The 25,325-nt window shown below is 39.4% G+C and overlaps 1 protein-coding gene across 2 annotated transcripts in view; it reads right to left on the bottom strand.

The window, feature by feature from the left end:
• Window positions 1-16,183: 16,183 nt before the first annotated feature.
• DGCR8 (DGCR8 microprocessor complex subunit) overlaps window positions 16,184-25,325 on the bottom strand; it is a 39,322-nt gene continuing 30,180 nt past the window's right edge. For both annotated transcript variants that reach the window (XM_051973230.1, XM_051973231.1), the window contains 2 exons: window positions 23,738-23,851; window positions 16,184-22,443 (listed from right to left, as the gene is read on the bottom strand). In XM_051973230.1, the coding sequence (XP_051829190.1) occupies window positions 22,360-22,443; window positions 23,738-23,851 (198 nt within the window). In that variant the 3' untranslated portion in view covers window positions 16,184-22,359. The remainder of the gene's footprint in view (window positions 22,444-23,737; window positions 23,852-25,325) is intronic.

Genomic DNA, 25,325 nt, shown 5'->3' with positions numbered 1-25,325 from the left:
ATATAAGCTTGGAGAAAGAATGGCCCCCACCCACTCTTTGTGCAAGTCCTGATGTGTTGTATAGGAAATGACGATTTTGGTGGGTGGAGGCAGGGGAGTGGAAAAGGAAGGGGAGGAGAGACTGCTCGCATTCCCATTGCGGCGACCTTTCAGCTCAGATCCCCTTCTGCTAGCTGGCTTCCTGTCGAAGCTACCCATATTGCTATCGCAATCCTCATTCACCTCTTTACTTCAATAAAGATTATTTTTCCCTTAACCTGAATTCCTGACTCCGGCTGATTTTAAATACACGATCATTACAGAGAATGGCTGAATAAGTGATGGTGTAGGAATGTTAGGAAATATGATTCCACAAGAAACGACCAACAGGATGATCTCAGAGGTCTGGAGAGACTTACAGGAACTCATGCTAAATTAAGTAGAACCCAGAGATCATCATACATGGCAGCCACAAGATTAAGTGGTGATTAATTCTGATGGACGTGGCTCTTCTCAACAGTGAGATGATTAAGGCAATTTCACTACACTTGGGACGGAGAATGCCATCTGCATCCAGAGAATTGGGAATGCTGAATGTGGATCAAAGCATATTTTACCTTTTTAAAAAAATTTTTTTTGCTTATTTTTTTCCTTTCTCACATTTTTTTCCCCTTTTGATTGATTTTTTTTTTTTTGTGCAATATGGCAAATATGAGAATATGTTTAAAAGAACTGCACATGTTTAACCTGTATCAGATTCTTGCTATTTGGGTGGGGGAGGGGGAGGAGATAAGGGGGGAGGGATAAAAATTTGGAACAGAAAAGTTTTAGAAGGATTCATATTGAAAACAGTTTTTACAGTTTGGAAAAACAAAATGCTATTACAAACAAAAGAATGCTTCCCCTGTTTTCTGCTTCTAATTTTGATTCTATTGGTTTTGTTTATGCAAAAACTTTAATTTTAGGTGAAACCATATATTTTATATCTTGCAATGTTCTCTATTTTTTTGGCCTTAATTCTTCCCTTATTCATAAATCTGACAAAAACATTCTTTGCTTCCCGAATTTGCTTATGCTATCCCCCTTTACGAGTAAATCATGTACCCATTTTGGTCTTATCCTTGGTATATAGTGTGAAATGTTGGTGTGTAAATTAGTTTTTGCCATAGTGTTTTCCAGTTTTCACAGCAGTCTTTGTCAAATAGTTTTTTTGTTGTTGTTGTTCCAAAAGCTTGGATTGGGGGGTTTATCATGCTATAGTTATTTACTATAGTTATTTTACTATACTATTTACTATTACTATAGTTATTTTACCATAATGTAATGTGTACCTAATCTATTCCACTGATCCACCACTCTATTTCCTAGCTAGTATCACGGAGTTTTGATAATTGCAACTTTATAGTACAGTTTGAGATCTGGTAAAGGCAGATCAATTCCTTAAGAATGTTTACTGGGAAAAAAAATTTCCCAGTCTTTAATGAATTCCTTTTCTTATCCTAGCTACATTGAAGGGGAGGAAGGAAATAAGCATTTATTAAACCCTTACTATGTGCCTTTACTGTGCTAAGTTCCTTTAGAAATATCTCATTTGATCCCCATGATAGGTAGATGCTATTATTATCCTCATTTTATAGTAAGGAAATACGGGGGCAGGAAGAGGTTAAATAACTTGTCCAGGATCTATCTCACAGTAAATAACTGAGGCTGGGCTTTAATGAAGGTCTTCCTGACTCCAGACCCAGAATTATGTCACAAAATTTCTGTTCACAAAAAAAGTTTAATGAATTGGTTTCATTGAAACTTTATGGTGAATCCAAGTTGGTGGAGAGAAGCCAGGAAGTTGTCTGAGCTCTCCCCAGTCTCCTTTAATTAAAAGCAACATTAAATCGAGCCTTTGAACAGATTCTGGAGCAACAGAACTTACTAAAAAGGTGTGTGTGGGGCGGGGGGGGGGGGGGGAGACAATTTCCCAACTTACAATAACCTTAGGACTTCAGGAAAGGTCTGGATCGCTGGGGTAAAAGGGGAGCTCAGCCCAGGCAGCCCTGTCTGGCAAGCCAGCAGGAGGCCCTTTTCCATAGCACAGACTGGCAGGAGAGGCCCCTCGGGCCTGATGCATCAGGAAGCTCCGGGGCTTCTAGTTCCATCAAAGAAGGCAAACTGCCATCCCCTGGCACAAAAGGCATGGCTAGGGTGGGACACAGTGGGCAAGCTGCCAGCACATGGCGTAGAAAGGCAGAGACCAGAGCCCTGACTCCCAGCCCAAAAAGCCTGGGACAGTGCCCCCCCAGGAGAGGGGCTCAACTGTAAAGCCAGGAAATCCACTTTAACAATAAATATATAAATAAAGCTCTGCTATAGAGAGTTACTACGGCAACAAAGATCAAAACAAACTCAGAAGAGAACATTGTCAAAATGGTTACTTGCAAAACCTCAAAGGGGGATATAAATTGGTCTCAATTCTAAATAGCCTTTGGGAGGAGCTCAAAAAGAATTTTAAAAACCAAATAAGAGATAAAAAAAAAATTTAAGGAAAGAAATAAGTGTTATGCAAAAAGAGTGTCAACAACTTGAAAAAAGGACAAAATGTGACTAAAAACAATGCCTTAAAAACACAATTAGCCAAATTAAAAAAAAAAAAATAGTAGAATTGGCCAAATGGAAAAGGAGATACGAAAGCTAACTGAAGAAAATAATTCCCTAAAAATTATAATTGGCAAATGGACATTAATAGTTCTATGAGACATCAAGAATTAATCCAAAAGACTTCAAAAGAATGAAAAAACAATGTAGGAGCACTAGGTGATGCAGTGAATAGAGCACCAGCCCTGAAGTTAAGAGGACCTGAGTTCAAATCTGGCCTCAGATATACCCTGGGAAAGTTACTTAATCCAAATTGCCTCAGCAAAAAACAAAACAAAACAAAACAAAAAAACAACCTCACTAGAAAAATGACTTACCTGGAAAATAGCTCCAGAAGAGATCATTTAAGAATTTTAGATTGCCTGAAAGCCATTATAAAAATAAAAGCCTGGATAGCATCTTCCAAGAAATTATCAGGGAAAGTATCCCTGAGACCCTAGACCCATAAAGTAAAATAATAACTGAAAGAATCTGTTGAACATATCCTGAAAGAACACTTAAAATGAAAACTTCAAGGAATATTATAGCCAAATTCCAGAATTATCAAGTCAAGGAGAAAATATTGCAATCCCCCAGAAAGAAACAATTCAAATATTAAGAAGCCACTGTCAGGATTAAAAAGGACTTAGAAACTTCAAGGGAAAAAATCTCCAGGGCCAGATGGATTAACAAGTAAATTCTACCAAACATTTAAAGAATAATTAATCTCAATACTATATAAACTATTTGGAAAATAGGCAAAGAAAGAATACTATCAAATTTCTTTTATGACACAAATATGGTGCTGATACCTAAACCAAGAAATAAAGAAAATTACAGACCAATTTCCCTAAAGGATATTTCTGCAAAAATTTTTAATGAAATATTAAACAAAGCGATTACAGCTGTTTATTACAAGGACAGTACACTATGACCAGTGGGATTTATACTAGGAATTTAGGACTGGTTCAATATTAGGAAAATTATCAACATAATTGACCATATCAATAACAAAACTAACAAAAATTATATTATCTTTAGATAATAACTCTAGATGCAAAAAAGCTTGACAAAATATAGCACCTATCCCTATTAAAAATCCTAAACAGCATAGGGATAAATGGAGTTTTCCTTAAAATAATAAGCAATACTTATCTAAAACCAGCAGCAAGAATTATATGTAATGGGGATGAGCAAGAAGCATTTCCCATAAGATTAGGAGTGAAGCAAAGATGCCCAATATCACCACTATTATTTAACATTGTACTAGAAATGTCAGCTTTAATAATAAGAGAAGAAAAAGAAATTAAAGCATTGGATACAACATAGGCCCTAACGTTAGGAAGACCTGATTTCTTTTCTTTTTTTTCTTTTTTTTAAATTTTATTTTTTTGAAAACTTTATTTTCAAAACATATATATGTATAATTTTCCAACATTGACCCTTGCATAGCTTTGTGTTTCAGATTTTCTCCCCCTCCCCCTTCCCCTCCCCTAGATGGCAAGCAATCCAATATATATTATACATGTTAAAATATGTTAAATCCAATACGTATAAACATATTTATACAATTCTCTTGCACAAGAAAAATCAGATCAAAAAGAAAAGAAAATGAGTAAAAAAACAAAATGAAAGCGAACCTCAACAAAAAGAGTGAGAATGTTATGTTGTGATCCATATTCAATTCCCACAATCCTCTCTCTGGGTGCAGATGGCTCTCTTCGACACAAGTCACTGGAACTGGCCTGAATCATCTCATTGTTGAAGAGGGCCACATCCACCAGAGTTGATCATCATATAGTATCATTGTTGAGGTACATAATGATCTCCTGGTTCTGCTCATTTCACTCAGCATCAGTTCATGTAAGTCTCGCCAGTCCTCTCTGTATTCATCCTGCTGGTCATTTCTTACAGAACGATATTCTATAACATTCATATACCACAATTTGTTCAGCCATTCTCCAATTGATGGGCATCCCCTCAGTTTCCAGTTTCTGGCCACTACAAAGAGGGCTGCCACAAACATTTTTGCACATATAGGTTCCTTTCTCTCCTTTAAAATCTCTTTGACAGTTTGATAACTTGAGCATAGTTCTAAATCACTCTCCAGAATGGTTGGATACATTCACAAGTCCACTAACAATGTATCAGTGTGCCAGTTTTCCCACATCTCTTCCAACATTCATCATTAACTTTTCCTATCATCTTAGCCAATCTGAGAGGTATGTAGTGGTATCTCAGAGTTATCTTAAATTTGCATTTCTCTGATTAATAGTGATTTAGAACACCTTCTCACATGACTAAAAATAGTTTTAATTTCTTCATTCGAAAATTCTATTCATATCCTTTGACCATTTATCAATTTGGAAAATGGCTTGAATTCTTATAAATTTAAGTCAATTCTATATATATTTTAGAAATAAGGCCATTATCAGAACCTGTAAATGTAAAAATGATTTCCCAATTTATTGCTTCCCTTCTAATCTTGTCTGCATTAGTTTTGTTTGTACAAAAACTTTTTAACTTAATATAATCAAAATTACCTAATTGGTGTTCTATTATGAGTTCCAGTTCTTCTTTGGACACAAATTCCTTCCTTTCTCCACAGATCTGAGAGGTAAACTATCCTATGTTCTTCTAATTTGCTTAGAATATCACTCTTTATGTCTAAACCATGACCCTATTTCAACCTTATCTTGGAATGTGGTGTTAGGTGTGGGTCAATGCCTTGTTTTGGAAGACCTGATTTCAAATCCAATCTCAGACACTTAACACTTACTAGCTGAGTTACTCTAGGCAAGTTATTTAATCTCAGTTGCTACACACACACACACACACACACACACACACACACACACACACATCCTCTCAGAAACAAAGAAAAAATTGAAGGACTTAGAACAGATAATGAAGAAACAAAACTATCATTTTTTGCAGATAATAAGATGCTGTAATTAGAGAATCAACTAAAAAACTGCTTGAAATAATTTAACAACATCAGCAAAGTTACTTGATATAAAATAAACCCACATAAATCATCGTCATTGCTAGATATTACTAAGAAAGCCCAGCGGCAAGAAATAGAGAAATTCCATTTAAAATAACTAGACAAGATGATAAGATATGTGGGAATCTACCTGTCAAGACAAATCCAGGAACTATATGAATACATTACACATCACTTTTCACCCAAAGTCAGACCTAAAATATTGGAAAATCTTGATTGTTCATGAGTAGGCTGAGCTAATATAATAAAAATGACAGTAATGCCTAAATTAACCTACTTATTCAATGTCTTATCAAATTGTCAGAAAATATTTCATAGAGCTAGAAAAAAAGGACAAAATTTATCTGAAAGAACAAAAGGTCAAGAATATTAAGGGAATTAATGAAAAAAATGCAAAAGAAAGTAGTCTGGCCATACCAGATCTAAAACTATGTTACAAAGTAGCAATCATCAAAACTATTTTTTTTGGCTTAAAAATAAGTGATGTTCCATTGGAATAGTTTAGGTTTTGAAGACACAGTAATCTTCTATTTGATAAACCCAAAGACTTCCAGTTTTGACAAAAACTTCTAGGAAAACTAGAAATACCATGGCACAAATAAGGCACAGATCATCATCTCATACAGTACACCAAGATCAGATCAAAATGGGTACATAAAGGGTGATACCATAACCAATCTTAGGGTATTTCAACCTGTGAGATCTGTAGAGAAGGGAATAATTTGCAACCAAACAAGAGACAAGTTTTGAAATGCAAAAATGAATAATTTTGATTACCTTGAACTTAAAAATTTTGCACATGGGGCAGCTGGGTGGTGCAGTGGATAGAGCACCAGCCCTGAAATCAGGAGGACCTGAGTTCAAATCTGTTCTCAGACACTTAATACGTTCTAGCTTTGTGACCCTAGGCAGATCACTTAACCTCCACTGCCTCAGCAAAAAAAAACCAAACAAAGCAAATGCAATCAAGATTCGAAGGAAAGTAGAAAGATGGGTGAAAGTCCAGGCTAGCTCCCTGGAGGCCTCAGGATCAGCCAAAGTCAGGATAAGCAAAAATCCTTGGTTTTTAGGGAGAGAAGTGAAGGAAATGGGCAAAACTGCCAGGAGTTTTGCCAAGGATCCTTCCTTGATTCAAGGATCCTTGAGTCCAGAATCTCCACACTTTTCTCCTCTCCATCCTGTGGCCCCAGTGAAGTTCTCTCACCTCTCTCATTCCACCCCCTAATCCTTACCTACAATCCCTTAACCCCAAACATTGTGCCAGCATTAACTGAGAGAAGAGAAATTCCAAACATATGCTGATAGTTATTGTCTAATAGGTAATTAGCCTTAAGTGCTCAGTTGTCTGATTCAAGCACACCTTTTAAGGGTTTCATCCCTTTACAGATAAACAATTTTTACAGTGAGTGTTTCTTGATAAAGTCTTCATTTCTCAACCATGTACAGAACTGAGTCAAATTTATAAGAAAACAAGTCATTCCCCAATTGATAAATGACCAAAGGTTATGAATAGAAGTTATTTAGATGAAGAAATTAAAGCCATTTATAGCATATGAAAAAATGCTGTAAATCACTATCGATCAGAGAAATACATATCAAAACAGCTCTGAAGTACCACCTCACACCTACCAGATTAACTAATATGACAATAAAGGAAAAATGATAAATTTTGGAGATGACGTGGAAAAATTGGAACACTAATGCATTGTTGGTGGAGTTGTGAATTGATCCAGCCATTTTGAAGAGCAATTTGGAACTATACCCACAGGCTTATAAAGCTGTACTAAAAACCTTTTGATCCAGCAATACCAGTACTAGGTCTATAACCTAAAGGGATCCTAAAAAGGAAAGGAACCCACATGTACAAAAATTTTTCATGGCAGCTCTTTTTGTTGTGACTAAGAATGGGACTTTGTGGTGATGCCCATCAATTGGGGAAAGACTGAACAAGTTGTGTATGAATGTGATAGATGGGGCAGCTAGGTGGCCCAGTGGGTAGAGCACCTGCCCTTAAGTCAGGAGGACCCAAGTTCAAATCTGGCCTTAGACACACCAATTCCTGGCTGTGTGACCCGGGGCAAGACATTTAACCCCAATTGCCTCAGGGGGGGGGAAAGTAAAGAAATGATGAGCATGCAGATTTCAAAAAACCTGGAGAGACTTACATGAATCAATGGTGAATGAAATGAAAAGAACCAGGAAAACACAGTAACTGCAACACTGTTTGATGATCACTTTGACAAACTTAGCTCTTCTCAGCAGTACAATGACCCAAGACAATTCCAGAAGACCTATAAAGGAAAATGCTATTCACATCCAGAGAAAGAACTATGGAGTCTGAATGCAGATCAAAGCATACTATTTTCACTTTTGTTGTTGTTTTTCTTTCTTTCTTGTGGTTTTTCCTTTTTATTATGATTCTTCTTTCACAACATGACTAATGGGTAAATATGTTTAACATGATTGTACATATATAACCTGCATCAGATTGCTATCTTAAGAAAGGGAAAGGTGAGGGAAGGGGAGAGAAAAACTGGAACTTGAAATCTTATAGAAATGAATGTTGAAAACTATCTTTACATGCAATTGAAGAAAAAATTAAGTACTATGAAGTGGAAAAATTTTAAAGTTTCTATTTTATCTTTTATGAGCACCACTGTTTAGTTAAATAAGTTTCACCTAACCAGAGATGTGAAATGCAGCTTCCTCCATTTTCTAGTTGTTTTTTTTTAATGAGTTGATCTCTTCTTGGAGCTTATTGTGATACATAGTGTAAATGTGGGTCTGCACCTATTTTCTGTTAAATGACTTCCCAGTTTTCTTAGTTTTTTTTTTTTTATATCAATCAAAGCATCTTTCCCCCTGTCATTTATGTTTCTGCAATCATTGAACAGTAGGATATTATGTTTAATATGTTTTTTATTTATTTCATTAAATATATCCCAATTACATGTAAAAAAATTTTTTTTATCATTCATTTAAAAATAATCGAGTTTCTATGCTCAAAAGGTTATCAAACTGTGCATACCCGTTGATCCAGCAGTGTTACTACTGGGCTTATATCCCAAAGAGATTTTAAAGAAGGGAAAGGGACCTGTATGTGCAAGAATGTTTGTGGCAGCCCTGTTTGTAGTGGCCAGAAACTGGAAACTGATCGGATGCCCATCAGTTGGAGAATGGCTGAATAAATTGTGATATATGAATGTTATGGAATATTGTTGTTCTGTAAGAAATGACCAGCAGGATGATTTCAGAAAGGCCTGGAGAGACTTACATGAACTGATGCTGAGTGAGATGAGCAGGACCAGGAGATCATTATACACTTCAACAACAACACTGTAGGATGATCAATTCTGATGAATGTGGCCCTCTTTAACAATGAGATGAACCAAATCAGTTCCATTTGTTCAGTAATGAAGAGAACCAGCTACACCCAGCGAAAGAACTCTGGAGATGACTAGGAACCACTACATAGAATTCCCAATCCCTCTATTTTTGTCCGCCTGCATTTTTTATTTCCTTCACAGGCTAATTGTACACTATTTCAAAGTTCGATTTTTCTTGTGCAGCAAAATACTGTATGGACATGTATACATATATTGTATTTAACATATACTTTAAGATATTTAACATGTATTGGTCTACTTGCCATCTGGGGGACAGAGTGGGGGAAGGAGGGGAAAAGTTGGAACAAAAGGTTTTGCAATTGTCAATGCTGAAAAATTACCCATGCAGATATCTTGTAAATAAAAAGCTATAATAAAAGAAATTGAGCTCCAAATTCTTTCCTCCACATATTGAGATGAGCATTATATTAAGTTACAACATGTTTCAATATTAATCATATTGTGAAAGAAAACAGACTCCCCCCAAAAAAGAAAAAGTGTTTTGTTTTTTTTTAAGTAGGTTTATATTTTCATTCAGACTCCATCAGTTTGGAAGGTAGAGAGTATTTTGTCATGAGTCATTTGGAAACATGTTGGATCATTGTATTGCTGAGAAGAGTGCAGCCTCCCAGTTGATCATAGCACAATTTGCTGTTACCCGTGTACAATGTGCTCCTGATTCTGCTCATTTCCATTTGTACCAATTGATGTCTTTCCAGGTTTTTCTGAAACCATTTCCTTCATCATTTCTTATAGCATTAGGCTACTATGTTTAATAGCTTCTGAGTCTTGCTTACCTACTTAGCAATTAATTTAGGTAGTTTTTATTAAATAGACACAAACAACCATAAAGAATGTATCTCCTCAATTGTTTTAAGTTTTACTTTACTAACTTTTAAAGGGTATTTTTAGTCATATTTATATAGATACAGAGTGTGTCCTGATAAATAAACATCTAGATATTTTATGCATTTTGTAATTTTTTTTTCAAATGGAATTTCTTTTTCTATTTCCTCCTAGTTTTTGTTAACTATATAAATGACAGTAATTTTTGGTGAGTTTATTTTTATCATTTGTTACCGTAGTGAAGTTATTAAGTTGGGCAGCGAGATGGCACAGCAGATAAAGCACTAGCCCTGGAGTCAGGAGGGACTGAGTTCAAATCAGACATTTAACACTCACTAGCTGTGTCATTTAACCCCAATTGCTTCACAGAAACCCCAAAAGTTATGAATTATAATTTTGCCTCCCTTGAATATGATTATTCTTTATTGTTTTATCACAATGCCTAGTTGGCACATGCTCTGGAGCTACTTTTCCAAACCCTTGTTCACATCAGCAGACTGGGTCCTCAGAGTATCTATTTCTCTTCTCGAGGCTTTAGGAGCAACTCTGAGAGGATGAAGCTTTCTAATTGCTCATGAACCCCCATAGGTGCACTCCCTCAATGATTGTCACTTGACATTAATGAGCTTAGTTGTCCTTCCTCTTGAACACACTGCAGCCACTGACAATGTCAATAATTTTAATAATTTCTAGGTTTTCATGAACTTCTCTCGGTTCTACCTCTACAAACCTAATCCTCTTTTGCTGTATCTTCACCAGCTAACAGTAGAAAACTCCTCAGGTTTTCTCCTTCTATTCTCCAGCTATCTTATTTTAAATGGCAATTGGTTTAGTAATTCCCAGATATATTTGTTTAGTTTTAGCTTTTCTCGTTACCTCCAGTGATGCATCTCTAGCTAAAGAACATTTGTTTTATATTATAAAATTCAGAGTCCAAAATTTTCTCCCTCGCCCATTGAGAAGGCTGATACTCATTAAACACTTAAATAGTGCAAAACGTGTTCTATTGGGAATTTTGAACTGAATGTCCTATAGACATCGTAAACTCAAAATGTCCAAAACTGAACTCATTGTTCCCTCTAAACCTTCCTCTTTCCAAATGTCCCCAGTTCTGTTGAGGATATCACCATCTCCCCAGTTATTCCAGGCTCACAACTTAGATGTCCTGTTGAACTTTGCACTGTCCTCCCCCCATCCAATTGGGGGATCCTTCCTAAATCCTTCCAGATATCCTTTTTATGCGCTACCCTTTCTCCCATGATATTGCTCTCACCATGGGTCAGGGCCTTGATTGTTGCCGTAGTCTGCTGGTTCATCTCCCTGCTTTAATAATCATCCAGTTGGCCATGGAATTGATCTTCCCAATAGTATTATTTGCCTCCTCAAGAAAGCCAGGTGGCTTGTGACCTTCCAAATACACAGAAAATCCCTTCAATCTTGACCCCTTCCTTTCCAGTCTTACACCTTATTCTCCTCTCCAAGTTCTCCCAACTCCACTGGCCATATCTCACACCTAGAGCACTCTGTTTTCACCTCTCCCTTTTCACTTTTTTCTGTTCTCAGCTATGTCATCTTCGGCAAGGACCCTTCTCAGACCTCCTCAATTCCGGCTCCTTCCCTCTGAGATTATGTCCAATTTATTGTATCTTATTCAGACATAACTGTTTTCTTGCCTCCCCCATTAGCCTGAGAGTTCCTTGAGAAGACACTATTCCCCCCCCCCTTTTTAGTACCCCCAGTGATTAGCACAGTGTGTAACACGAAAGAGGGAATTACCTTTTAGAAGTACTAAGGTGGTTTTGTTAAAACAGTTGATACAAAAGCATTACCTGAAAACTGGGAGCACAATCTGCCACAAGGACATACAGAAGCTAAAGGAAAGTGAGCTCATGTGGCAAAGGGCAATGCTCATTGGAAATTCTTTTTTTCCTCTTCATGGGATCTTCATGAGGTTCTCACTGGAGAATCTTCCCTCAGGACGTCCCATTTATCCTTGGCTTCTTGAGTGGGTGCTACCATTCGGAGGAAACTTGGAAGAAATCCAAATCTTTCCACCTTCTGAAGTTAACAAGGTCTCCTTTTGGGAAAGGGGAAGATGGGGAAGAGGAAACTGGTTCTCTCCTCCTACTCCAAGCAGTTCCCTCTTGGGACTTGACTATATCTGCCTCAGAACTGAGTTAGGATTGCCATACCAGCTTGCTAGTTTATCCAGGCCTCCACCTCCCAGGTACAACTGAGTGACCCAACCAATCCCAGCATACTTCCTGTGGAGTACCTTGACTTTTATTCCTTCCACTGATTAAAGACCTTTTTACAGGTAGTATAATACCTTTGATGGATTGATTTAACAGAGACAGTTTCACCTAATAAAGCTATGGGGCTAGAACATCTTGTTACTTTAATTAGCATGAGGATATTAATTCAACCAACCTCTATCTATAGATGGCATTTTCAGAAATGTTTAAAAAATAGTGGAGACAATTATATCCTTATTTTTACAATCCTAGTGGAAAAGCTAGTATCTTTCCATTATAAATAAGATGAACTCTTAATTTTTAATGTTTATATATGTGTGTGTGTGTATGTGTACACATATCTGTACACACACACACACACGCACTGTGTGCATGTGTTGAGTCAGATAAATGGCAGTAGCAAACAGAGCTTGGAGTCAGAAAGATTTGAGTTCAAAAAAACTCCAAACACTTACTAGTATGACCCTGGGCAAGTCATTTAACTGTTTGCCTCAGTTTCTTCACCTGTAAAATCTTTGCTGAGGTAAAACCTTAATAGGTCACCGAATTGGACATGACTGAACAAATATAAACTATGTATAAATGACACATCATATATATATATATGTGTGTGTGTGTGTGTATAAAATGTAAAATGCTCATTTTATTCCTTTTTTTAGTATTTTTAACATCAATGTGTTTTGTCAAAGATTTTCTCTTATTACCTTATGGTTTCTGCCACTGTTATTAATATGCTCTATCACATTTATACTATGGAAAACTTTGAGCATTTTCTCCATTCCTAGCATAAATTTAGCCTAATCATAGCAATTTTAAGATATTGGTTTAAAGGGCATGTAGGTGTCACAGTGAATAGAGTATAAGACCTGGAGTCAAAAGGACCCAAGTTCAAATCTAGCCTTAAACACTATGAGACTCTAGACATCAATCTCTGCATGCCTAAAGTTCCTCACCTGGAAAGTGTGTACAATAATGGCACTTACCTATCATGGTTATGATCAAATGAGATAATTGCTAAGCACTTCACATAGTACCTGACACTATCTAACTGCTATGCCCATGTTAGCGATTCTTAATGTTTTATTTAACTCAGTCTTTTCCTATTGATGTTAAATAATTTCTTCCCCTTCATGTTTCTTGCTTGATTAGCTATTTGGGCAACATTTATCTCATGGAAAGGGCTTTCTACGATTTGTTTAAATGTAGACGTGAAATGTTCTTTAATACTTATTTGAATTCACTTGTAACTCCATATAGGCATAAGGTTTCATTTTGGTTTTCCTTTTTGGAGTTGCTCTGAATACTTTTATTTTCTGAAATTGAGTAGTTCTGATTCTCTGTTCTGTTCATCTAGAAATTTTATACTTAGTCATTAAACTATGTCTTGTTGACATATCTTTGAATATATTTTTTAGGGGAATTCCTTTATTTCCTCTTTTATTGATTTCTCTTTTATTTTGCTATTTTTTCTTTTGTTGCTTTCTCACATCAAATCAGCTAATGGTTTACTTTCATTAGTTTTCTCAAAGAAAATCTTGTCATCACATAATTTTTTTAACTTAAATTTTCTTGATCTTTGTGTCTATTTCAGGATTATTTGATTTTTCTATTCTTTATAGTTGAATGGCAATCCATTGATCTCTTTCCTTTTTTTCACTAATGCATTTGGAAACAGAAAATTTCCTCTAAGGACTGCATCTCATAAGTTTTCAAGTTTTATTTCAGTATTATCTTCTTGAATAGAATTATGTCACTGATTTGTTCTCTTGATCGACTTCTAAATTATCACATTATTTGGTTTCTATTTCACTCTGGATCTTTTAAAAAAATTTATCTTAGGTTATAACTTTTTTATTTTTATAATTGTATGATAATTATTATCATCTACCAAGAATATGTGAATATATCTGCCTGTTTCTGAGGTCTTTGTGCTTGCACAGGTTCAGCTTTTGCAACAGTGCCATGGGAAAAATAAAATCTAGGTATGTAACTTTTCTCATTCTGTAATCAATGAAGATCTATTCTGTTGATTTGATTGAGATCCTTAACTTCTTATAATCATTTACTTCTTTTGGATTTGATCTTGTTGCTTTAGAGCTTGGAAGAAACCACAAAAACCAGCTACTCTAGCTCTCATTTCCAAAGGTAAGTGGGTTTCAAGAAAACTAAATGACATGCCTCAAAGTGAGGTAGGAATCAAGTTTCAGAGGCCAGATTTGAAGCCAGATTCTCAGATTCCAAAATCAGTGCTTTCTTCAGTGTTCTGTTCTGTTTACTGTGCTTTAAGTACAATGTTCTTGTATATTTAAGACTGATAGTTTCATTCTTTATGGTGTTTTTACACATGATGTACTCTCACTGCTTATATTTGTATTTTAATGTTTTCAACATTCAAATTTTAAGATTCCAAGTTCCAACTTTTTCTCCTCATTGTCCCTTCCCAAGGCAGGAATTTCATACCGATTATAAGTGATCAATCATGTTAACTGTATTTCCACATTAGTCATATTGTAAAAGAATTAGAAAAGGGGAAAATAAGAAAAAACAAAAGTGAAATGTTTGCTTCAGTCTGCATTCACTCCATATATTTCTTTTTCTGATTAACATTTTTCATCATGAGTCTTTTGATATTGTCTTAGATCACTGTATTGCTGAGAAGAGCTAAGTCAGTTATAGTTGATCACTGCAAAATGTTGCTGTTACTGTGTAGTCTTCTGATTCTGGTTACTTCACTTAGCATCAGTTCACATAAACCATGTGTATTTTAATGTGGTGATTGTGACTGCCATCCCATTTTTTTTTTTTTAATCTAGCTAAGGTATAATAGACTTCCCCTACATTAACCCTGTAGGATATAATATCAATAATATTTATATATGCCTACAACATGTCAGGGACTATACTAAGTCCTTTAAAATTATCTCATTTGATCCTTATAACAGCCCTGAAAATATTATTGTCCCCATTTTGCTAAGACAGAAGTGAACTGATTTGCCCAGGGTGACAGTAAATGTCAAATTCATTCAAGTCTTTCTGACTCCATGTTCAGTGCTCTACTCACTGTTCCACCCAAATGTATGTTTCTTCTGAACAAACTGTTAAGTGCTTTTTTCTGATCCATTTTAAAACTCCCTCCATTTAATGGGCGAGTTCATCCCATTTACATCCATGGTTTTGTTGTTTTTGCTCTTCTTGCTCCCTTATTCCTACCTCCTATCCTCAAAAGTTACCTATCCCTTCCTCTGTGCTCTCTGAAATGACTCCATAGCTAACAAATTTATTTTCTTCTTAAAATTAGTAAATAAACATTGAAAAGCTATTCCATGCCAAGCACTTTGCAAAATACTTTGTAATGAAAAAACACAAATAATGCCTTTTCTCATGAAGCCTATATAATGGAGGGGATAACATGTAAATAAATCCATAAAAATTATGCAGAATGCGAGATAAGTGGCCTGTAAGAGGACCAGTGATGGGGAAATCAGAGTGAGCGAGCGAGCAGAGCATTGAAGATGTAGGGGACAGCCAGATCCACAGAAAGCTGGGAAGGGGTGGCTATTTTCAAGACCTTGCAAGTCAGCCAGTTGTGCTAGACCCTGCAGGAGTTGAGTATAAGAAAACTGGGGAGGTAAGAAGGGCAGGCTATGAAGTGGGTTAAAATTCCAGAGGAATTCATATTGGAATCTGGAGGTAACAGGGAATCATTGGAATTAAATAAGCAAAAGATTTTTATACAGGTATGTGGATGGTGTCTTCAAATTCTCCATAAATATTAATCTTTGGGACTGGAAACTAGAAATTTAAATTCCCAGGCATTCTTAGGGATTCTCTCAATTGTAAGTTATCCTATATTGGGTACAATGTTTAATTTATATATTTTAAACAATGAGTGACCATAATAAGTGAATCATCTTTCTATGATAGGGATGGCAAGAGGCTGTCTGTAAAAGTGAATAAGCAAAAAAGATATAGTAATAAACATGCAGTTTATTACTTTGTGAACTAACGTATTGTAACAATGACTTAAAGGATCTGAAATGAGCTGACTTCTTGTATTTTTCATAAAATACTTCCAACATTCCAAATTCTTTTAATGGATCTTGAAAATTGTGTTTAATTGTCAATGATTATGATCTACTGTTTGATAAACACAAAGATTCCAGCTTCTGGGATAAAAACTGTTTGACAAAAACTGCTGGAAACACTGGAAAATAGTATGGCAGAAATTAGGAATACAACATCTCATACAATATACCAAGATGAGGTCAAAAAGAATACATGATTTAGACAGAAAGAGTGATACCATGAGCAAATTAGGAAAGGAATAGTTTACCTGTCAAATCTATAGAGAAGGGAGATAAAAGAACATTATGAAAGGCAAAATGGATAATTTCGATTACATTAAATTTTAAAAAGTCACTGCAACCAAAATTAAAAGGAAAGCAGAAAGCTGGGAAATAATTTTTATACCAAGGGTTTCTGAAAAAGGCCTCATTTTTAAATGTATAGAAAACTGAGTCAAACTTATTATGTTATTCCCCAATTGATAAAAGTAGTCAAAGGATATGAACAAAGATAAAATTAAACCTATCTAGACATTATGTAAAAAGCTCCAAATCACTATTGATTAGAGAAATGAAACTAAAACAACCTACCAGATTAACAAATATGACAATAAAGGAAAATTATGTTGGAGAAGTGGGAAAATTTGAACACTAATGCACTGTTGGTGGAGTTGTGAACCATTTTGGAGAATAATTTGGAACTAGGGCCAAAGGCTATAAAACAGTGCATCCCTATTGATTCAGAAATAACACTACCAGGTCTATATGCTAAAGACATCATAAAAAGGGGGAAAGGTCCCACATTTACAAAAAGGTTTTTATCAGCTCCTTTTGTGCAAACGAAAAATTGAGAGGATGCCCATCAATTGGGGAATGGCTGAACATATTATGGTAAATGAATGTAATGGAATATCACTGGTTCCATAAGAAATGATGAGCAGGCAGATTTCAGAACAACCTGAACTGATACTAAGTGAAGCTATGACTTAGCAATACAATGATCTAAGATAATTCTAAAAGATTCATGATAGAAAATGCTATCCACATTCGAGAAAGAAATACATAGCATCTGAATGCAGATTGAAGCATACTATTTTGACTTTTGTTTTTTTTTTTCTTGTGGTTTTTTCCCTTTTGTACTGATTCTTCTTTCACTTCATGACTAATGTGTAAATATGTTTAATGTAACTGCACATGTAAAACCTCTATCAGATTGACTGCTGTTTCGGGAAGGGGAAAAATTTGGAAATCAAAATCTTATAAAAGTTAATGTTGGAAACTTATCTTTACATGCAATTGGAAAAAAGTAAAAAGGGAGGGAAGTAAAAAAAAATGGTGTTTAATAAATAAACATTAAATTTTGTAGTACTTACAAAGAATTCTAGTCTATAGCAGATATTCAAATATGGAAATATTTGGAAAATATTGAAAAATGCCAGCAAATATTATTATTCAAATGCTACCATTCAGCTCTCCTACAAGGTAAACCACTACATAAGAGCATGAAGCAAGATCATCAATTAGGGACTTCTTTTGCATCTTGGAACACCGCTCAAAGGACTTGGATACAGTATACCATGTATAGAAACTTAATAACACTGATTTCCAAGAATGACTCACTGTTACCAGCAGACACGGCCATGAACACAGACTTAAAGTCAACAGTTATGACTGAGCTCTCTTCTTGAAACTCCTACCCTGGACCTATCCATCTTAACTTTCACCTCTTATGTCAGTGCACCCTGCTCTTGCTTTCCACACTGTCCGCAGACGCCTTTAACTCAATGTTGAGCACTAACCTTTACTTCTCACAAACCAATACTTTCCCCCAATTTCTCAACTGATTTTTCTTGGAATTTGGAATCCATAAAAACAGAAAATTTCCCAAGAAATGGTACTAAGAACCCCATGTGGAAAGTGTGGAGGTTCAAGCGGGGAGAGCTTGAGGCAAAGAGACCAACCAGAATGTTATCCTAATAGTACCTGCTAGATTTGGTCCTTAATTAGGGTGAGAACTATGTGCCGGGAGAAGGGGCCTGAGAGAGGATCAGGAGGATGTGGATTGGATGTGCAGGGAGGAGTCCTAGAACAGGGCTCAAACCTGGAGACACCAGTAAGAGCAAATTTTAAGGGGGGGGGGGGTGGATATGGGCCATGAGTTCCACTTTGGAAATGCTGAATTTAAGGAAGCTGTAGAATACCCAATTCAAGGAGAGAGCCGAAGGCTGGATATAGAAACTTAGAAGTCCATCTGCATAAAAACAACCCATGGAGAGTGCTGAGTTGGTTGAGATCTAGAACAGAGAACAGAAACCCAAGACAGTGTTGGGGAACACCCACTTAGTGGGGGGATATAACAGATGAATTCTCAGCAAAGGAGACTAAATCCCAGCTAGGCTTTTGCTAAATCAGGGGTGTCAGGTCAAGCAGGACTGAACATGCTTCTGAAGGCAGGAGGCAACAGGGGAGCCCTCCAGAGCCACGGGACCTTTCACAAAAGCCAGCGTCAAATAAAGTGGGACACCCAAGGTTCAGGTTTGTGACTCACACCTGATCCTCAAAGCAGCCTTAGACCGGAGGCTGCAGCAGGGAAGTGGCCTGCTCAGGGTCCAAAACTATGTCTAAGGCCGGCTTTGAGTTTGGGTCTGCCCAACTATTAGTCCAATGCTCTATCCCACCTTGAGAGACCCCCCCCACCCCTTCACTTCTGTGCATTTGCTTCTTCCTGGGTAAAAAGTGCCAAACGGACTAGACAAGAGACTTCCCTTCTGTCCTGATTCATCTGAAGGGCCGATGTGCCCCCGCTTAGTCCCCAAGGGCACAAACTACTACCAAAGCCGGCACCAGCACTATCCCTACACACAACAGAGGACAACACAGAGCCATCAAGATAAGGTTCCTCCATCTCTTTGGGCCCAACTCAGCTCACATACCTCCAGGCCAGGAGCTGGACCGCCTCCACAAAGTAGCTACCCACTTGGGTCCCTGAAGAGGGGAAGGCCCACAGCACCCAAGCTGAGAAGAGATCCTGGAAGCGAGCAATCAATGCTAGGAGTTCCATTGACAGAGAGCTGGCTTTTATTGGAAGAGTCATTTTGGGGTCCCCATCACTTCCACTGGGATAGAGTCACTTGAAAACCCCCTAGGTCTCTCAGGACCCAGTGCAGCTCCTGCATTCTAAGAATAAATGCAACCTGCAATGGGCCAGCTCATGTGGGGCCTCAGAGGATAGACAGGGTTCTACCCCCTCTTCAGTTTTACAGCTGAAGGAACAGAGGCTCAGAGAGGTCTGGCCCAGGGCCTAGCCGGGTCTTCTCCCCTACACAAATGCCACTTGTCATTTTAGCCCCCAGTCCTGCCAGGGGGTTGTGCCCCACCAGGGCTCCTACTTCTCCCCTGCCCAATTCTAGGCAATGTGCCCCCCTGGTCTCATCTTGATTTCACCCCAGAGGCAGCTGGCGGCTCTCAGACCTAGGGGCCCCAAGGTAACAGATGTGTTACCACAGAAGCTTGGAGGTGCTTGGGAAATGCCCAAGTGCCCAGTGCCCCATGGCTGGGCCACCCTTCTGACACTAGGCACACAAGGAATTCCCTTGACAGAGAAGAGCGCCTCATAAGCACATGAGCTGGGAGTTTGGGGCAGGTAACGTCCTAAGATAAACCTGGGGGCCACATGGTGGGAGTCCACAGCCCACAGAATCAGAGAAAGGCGGCACCCGTCCCTGCTTCTGAAAGCCCAGGTCCTCAAAGGACAAGTTAATAGGTGTTCAAGGGTGAGGTTAGGAGAATTCTCTTTCCCTTGCCCACTTTCAATCCCATGAACTTACTTTCAAAGCCAATGTAGTCCTTCCCTGACTGACTTTACGATCTGGGAGGACAGGGATTTGTATTTTATCCCCGAGCTGGCGCGTACAGAAGCAAACAAGCAGAGAGGATGGTCCCACTTTATTGACACGGTACCTCAAGAACCCCCCGCCCCAGGACGCACACCCAGGCCAAAGTGAGGAGGGCGAGGGCTTCCTCCGGACGTTTGTTCCAGGCGGAGAGTCCACAGATGGGTCCTGGCACAGACACCCACAGTCAAGCGCTCATCATGTGGGTGACAAAGACCGAGGGAGCAACCTCGCCAAAAGCCGCCAGCCCAGCAGCCCCCCTCCTTGCTAAGGGGGAGACTGTGACCCTTGAATCCACCCTGAGGGGAGTCTGAGGCTGTGCTGGCAGCAACGCCAAATATGGACAGAGCTTTGGGTCACTGAGTCTCTGCCCGCTCTCGCTAAGGGCAAAAGTCACCTTTACATAATTCAGAGCCAGGGCCGAGGGATGATTAAAATGGAGGGCCAGCTGGAGAACAATATGGCGTTGGTGATTTTTGCCTGTTTCCAAGGCGTGAGACTTCTGGGGCAGGTCGGAATCTGCAACAAAAGTGTGGGTGGGAGATACAGGAAGGGGAGGGAATGGGGGCACAAATCTAACGGGCACTTGGCCTGTCCTGGGGTGGTGGGGTGGACGTGCCACCCAGAGGCAAAGGAGGTCAGCCCTTGCCAGAGCTCTGATCGTCTGACCCACCAAGGAGTCTCTCCCAGAGCCTGCTGCCTTCCCCCCGCATTAAAGCTCTACTAAGAGGAGGGATGAGGAATCTCACCTTCCTTTCTCCTTTTCTACACAGAAAAACAGACAGCAATTCTTCAGACTTCACACTGACCATACCACTGAACGAGCACAAGTTTTCTTCTAAGTCCTGGAAGGACTCGTCCTCCCCACAGCCAAGAAGGCCCCCATAGCCCCTCGGAACCAGGACACTGCACGACTACGGGGAAAAGATCCTCACACCATGACATCTGGGGCAGCCCCACCTCTCCCACATGGAGAGGGCAGGCTCTTTCACCTGTCCCTTGCTCTTGGAAAGACAAGCACCACAACCAGGGAACACGAGGGGGATGACGGGATTCGTGGACCATCTCCACTGCTTGACAAGAAGCCAATGGGACCCGAAGGCAGGTGCAGGAGGCTAGCCCAAGAGCCAACAGACAGCCTAGAGGCACAGCCCACCTCGTGCTCTTGGCAGGACGTCCAAGCGTACCGGACCACCTCTGGCTAGCCCTTATCCAGTCCCACACCCCCAAATGCCTTAGTTCATCATCATTAACACACCACACACATCAAGGCCAAAGCTGCTATTTAAGACTGCTACAAAAATCTCATCAAAGCATCACAGCACAACTCCATAGCCAGTCACACACCGAGAAAAATCAATTTCTTAAAAACATTTTGCTGGGTGCCAACCAAGGAAAAGAGGGAGAGAAGGGAGTCTTGGTATTTTAAAAAAAGTCTCTTTTTAAGGGTTTTAAGACTTGGGTAAAAAACAAATAAAAATGCACTCAAGGCAGTAAACCCATTAAAATCAGCCAATCACGGCTTCAGTTTGTAACTGTTACGCACTGGCAGAAAATTTCAGTTAAAAGAATAATCGTCTTCAGTTAAAAGTTTATCCTCCAAGAGCCAAAAACTGGCTTTGGTGCCCAAAGGGCCAAGGAGTTTCACCGCTACAATTAATTACTCATCACAGCTGTTCCCCAATAGTTTTTTTTTTTTTTAAAGGGTCAGAGTGGAGGGTGGGGGAGAATCAAACCTGTCACTCACTCCTATTATGAATCATTTTGGTTTGGGAATTTAAAAACGTGACCTGGTCCTGCTTCCCAAGTCAGGCCTCCAGCAGGGATGGGCTCAAGCTGATAGTGGAACACGGCTCCTAACCGCTCAGTCCTTTTCTTGGGCACCAAAGGGCCTCTCCCAGTGCAAACTGTTACAAGCTGAAATGCAACTAAACCTTCCATAAAAATAGTTTGAGGCACATACACAGAAGCCCGTATCTCTTCATATATCTAATATATCTGCTCCAAACTGTACATACTCTGAATCTGATCCGGAAACACCCATCCAATGCAGACACTGGATGACGGTCTGTAGTGAAGGGTGGTTTGTTAGCATCTCTGCTTAATGGCCCCCCAAAGAGCCCTTTTTTTCCCTTTGTGATCAATCATTTAAACATGACTCCTAAGAGGTAACAAGTTGGGGATGAATGACAGGGGCCCGACGGGGCAGAAACTGAAGGACGCATCTCTGAAGAGCAGCCTGCTGAGCGCGGCTCCCAGGGGCCACAGGCCGCTTGTCTCACTGCTCCCCACTCGGGCTGCTGGTTACACATCGACTGTGCACAGAGGCTCACTGCCGGGCTGAGCTGACTCAACTATGGTCATCTTGGGCTTCTTCCGGGTTTCCTCCTACAAACACACAGACAAGTACGGAGAAGAGCTTGAGTCAAACTCAACTGCCTGCAGGTACAGACTCACAAGAACCAGGCCGGCCCCCTCCCAGGCTTTGTCTGATAGAAGCCACATCTTCAGAGCTGAAGAGCGGCCAACCTATCTCTGAAGGGGACCAGAATGCCTGGGGAAGAAAATCACCCAAAAAAGAGAACCATGGCAGCAGCATCATGACCTGGGAATGCTAGATCTGCTCCTGACAGGCCCCTGTGATTTCCCTCCCAGAGCACCCTAAACCTCTCTCAAAGATCATTATATACTTCAACAACAACAATACTATATGATGACCAATTCTGATGGACCTGGCCATCTTCAGCAATGAGATGAACCAAATCAGTTCCAATGGAGCAGTAATGAACTGAACCAGCTACGCCCAGCAAAAGAACTCTGGGAAATGACTAAGAGCCATTACATAGAATTCCCAATCCCTATATTCTTGCCCGCCCGCATTTTGGATTTCCTACACAGGCTAATGGTACAATATTTCAGAGCCCAATTCCTTTTATACAGCAAAATAACGGTTTGGTCTTATTTATACTTCAATATATTTAATATTTACTGGTCATCCTCCCATCTAGGGGAGGGGGTAGAGGGAAGGAGGGGAAAAATTGGAACAAAAGGTTTGGCAATTGTCAATGCTGTAAAATTACCCATGCATATAACTTGTAAATAAAAAGCTATTAAAAAAAAAAAAAAAAAAACCTCTCTCAAAGAAATGTGGTGGCCTTAAGAAAGAGAGCGGGCTGGGGAAGGTGAGAGGTCTGTGGAGACTTGGCAGAGATCTAGCTAACTTGGCACACTCAGGGCTCGGGGCTCCTCTTTTTCTGAGTACCCGTTACTTAACTTTGCTCTCATACAAAGCAAGAAGTAAAGACCAAGGGCCATGTTTTGGCCAACAGATGCAATGAAGAGATTTGGAGGAAAGGAGGGATGTTGAGAGAACTCTACTCATAGCACATGTGGATAAGGAAAACAGTGTCCCTGGGTGCTTAAGCCAACCCAGGTGATCTCGTGACTAAGACTTTGGGGTCACTCTGTAGGTGGTGATGCCTGAATTGGAAAAAACAGATCAGAGCAGTCGGGGATGAGTGGGATGAGGTTAGCCACTATAATGAAGCTGCTTCCGCTGACCCAAGTCCCTTCTCTATGATGCTGCCATATCGGAGTAAGGGAATCAGAAGCCCACCAAGGAGGGCTCCAGCACTTGCCAGTACCGCCCTTCCCTACCCCCCAGCCCTGGCCCATAGCTTACCCTCTCCTGCGCCAGCTTTTTCATCTCTTCCTGCAGTTTGTTCAGAATGTGTAGATTTGGCTTGTTCTTTTTGGCGTACTGCTGAAGTTCAATCACACTTTTATCTGACATTTCCTGTTGAACAAGACAATGATAACAGGGACAGTCAAACAGCAAGACAGCTTTCCCTTCCTGCTTGAAAAATGGCTTAAGGACAGATTTCAGAAAAGCGTATTTACCCAATCTAAGGCAAGGGAGGCTGTGGATATCCTTAGTGGGCAGTGGTTACTGGAGGGATTATCCCCAGTTTGCAGATGAGGAAACCAAGGTTCTGTAACGTCACCTACTTTCTGTATCAAAGGACTTAGGAGGTGCCAAAGAGAAATGTGGGTCAGGAGCAGCCTCCACTTTACCTGTGACCCTGAAAGTGTAAGTTCCTTCTCTGTTTGATTTGTTACCTCTCAATTCCTAGTGGTTGGCCCCAGAAGTTCTTGGCCAAACAAAGTCAATGCTAGGAGCAAAGCTAAACCAAGGGAACACGGAAGCCACTTCCTAAGGTAAATACAGGGTGTTTTTTAAATGCTGGTCCTGCCCAACTCCATGACAAAATCCCAGGCATTGCAGAACGGGCGCAAACTTTCCAGTAAATTCATGGGAGAGAAATTTCAAATATGGGAGGGGGTGAAGGCCAAGGGGTTGAGTTTAGACAAAGAAAGGAACAATCAAAAAGGTGATGGGCAATGGTAAAGATAAACATGACAAAGCACTTGGTAAGAACATCATGGAACACAAAGACAGAAGGCCTTATTAGCTGTTCCTTAAGTCTAAGTGGTCTCATCTGTAAATCAAGAAGATTTCAGGGGATAGAGTTCAAGGATTCTCCCTAATTAAACTGTGTCAGAACAAGTAGACTCTACCAGAATCTCAGTGTTGAAAATGGTTTAAGTCTAACTCCTTTTGCAAGGAAGTGGGACATCTTCCCACAACCTCACTTCCCAACAGCTGTGGAGATAATGACCCTCCTCTTTCCTTCCCACCCTAAGCCAGGAACCCCACATGAAAATGAGAAAATAAAAGCAAAGCTTTGATACCTACTCAATGCTGGGCAGTTCCCTTCCCATAAAGGAGGGAAGAAAGAATTCTACAGTTGACAACTCATTCATCCAACTCTAGGGACATGAGGACACAGCTTTATTTTTGCCTTTGAGCAGGAGCAGACAAGGTTAACTGGAAACATGGCAGAGAGGAAATGCCTAACGAGATCAGGCACTAAAGGTTAAAATACCAAAAGGCTCATTTCATATAACAGAGCTAGAATGGACTTCAATGGATCTACTCCAAATCCTCATTTTTAAATGAAAACTTGTTCCAGCCGTATCTTCAGCAGAGATGTAGAAACATCCTTACTTATTTGCTAATTCATGAAAACCTCCTTCCACTTCCATCCCAAATTAATCAGTTTGGTCAAAACTTTGCCTCATTATCCAGTGCTCTTTTCTTTTCTCAACTTTTCCTTCGTGTTCAGCCAGTTCTCCTTAGTATCATCCCCAGAAGGAAGGCAATCAAAGAGAGACCCACGAGCCTATTTCTAAAACCCAAGCACACTTTC

This window comes from Antechinus flavipes, chromosome 1 (genome assembly GCF_016432865.1).
Source record: "Antechinus flavipes isolate AdamAnt ecotype Samford, QLD, Australia chromosome 1, AdamAnt_v2, whole genome shotgun sequence".
NCBI classification, from domain to species: domain Eukaryota; kingdom Metazoa; phylum Chordata; class Mammalia; order Dasyuromorphia; family Dasyuridae; genus Antechinus; species Antechinus flavipes.
The sequence above is the reverse complement of the archived record's forward strand: the minus strand, read 5'-3'. Positions and strand labels throughout refer to the sequence as shown.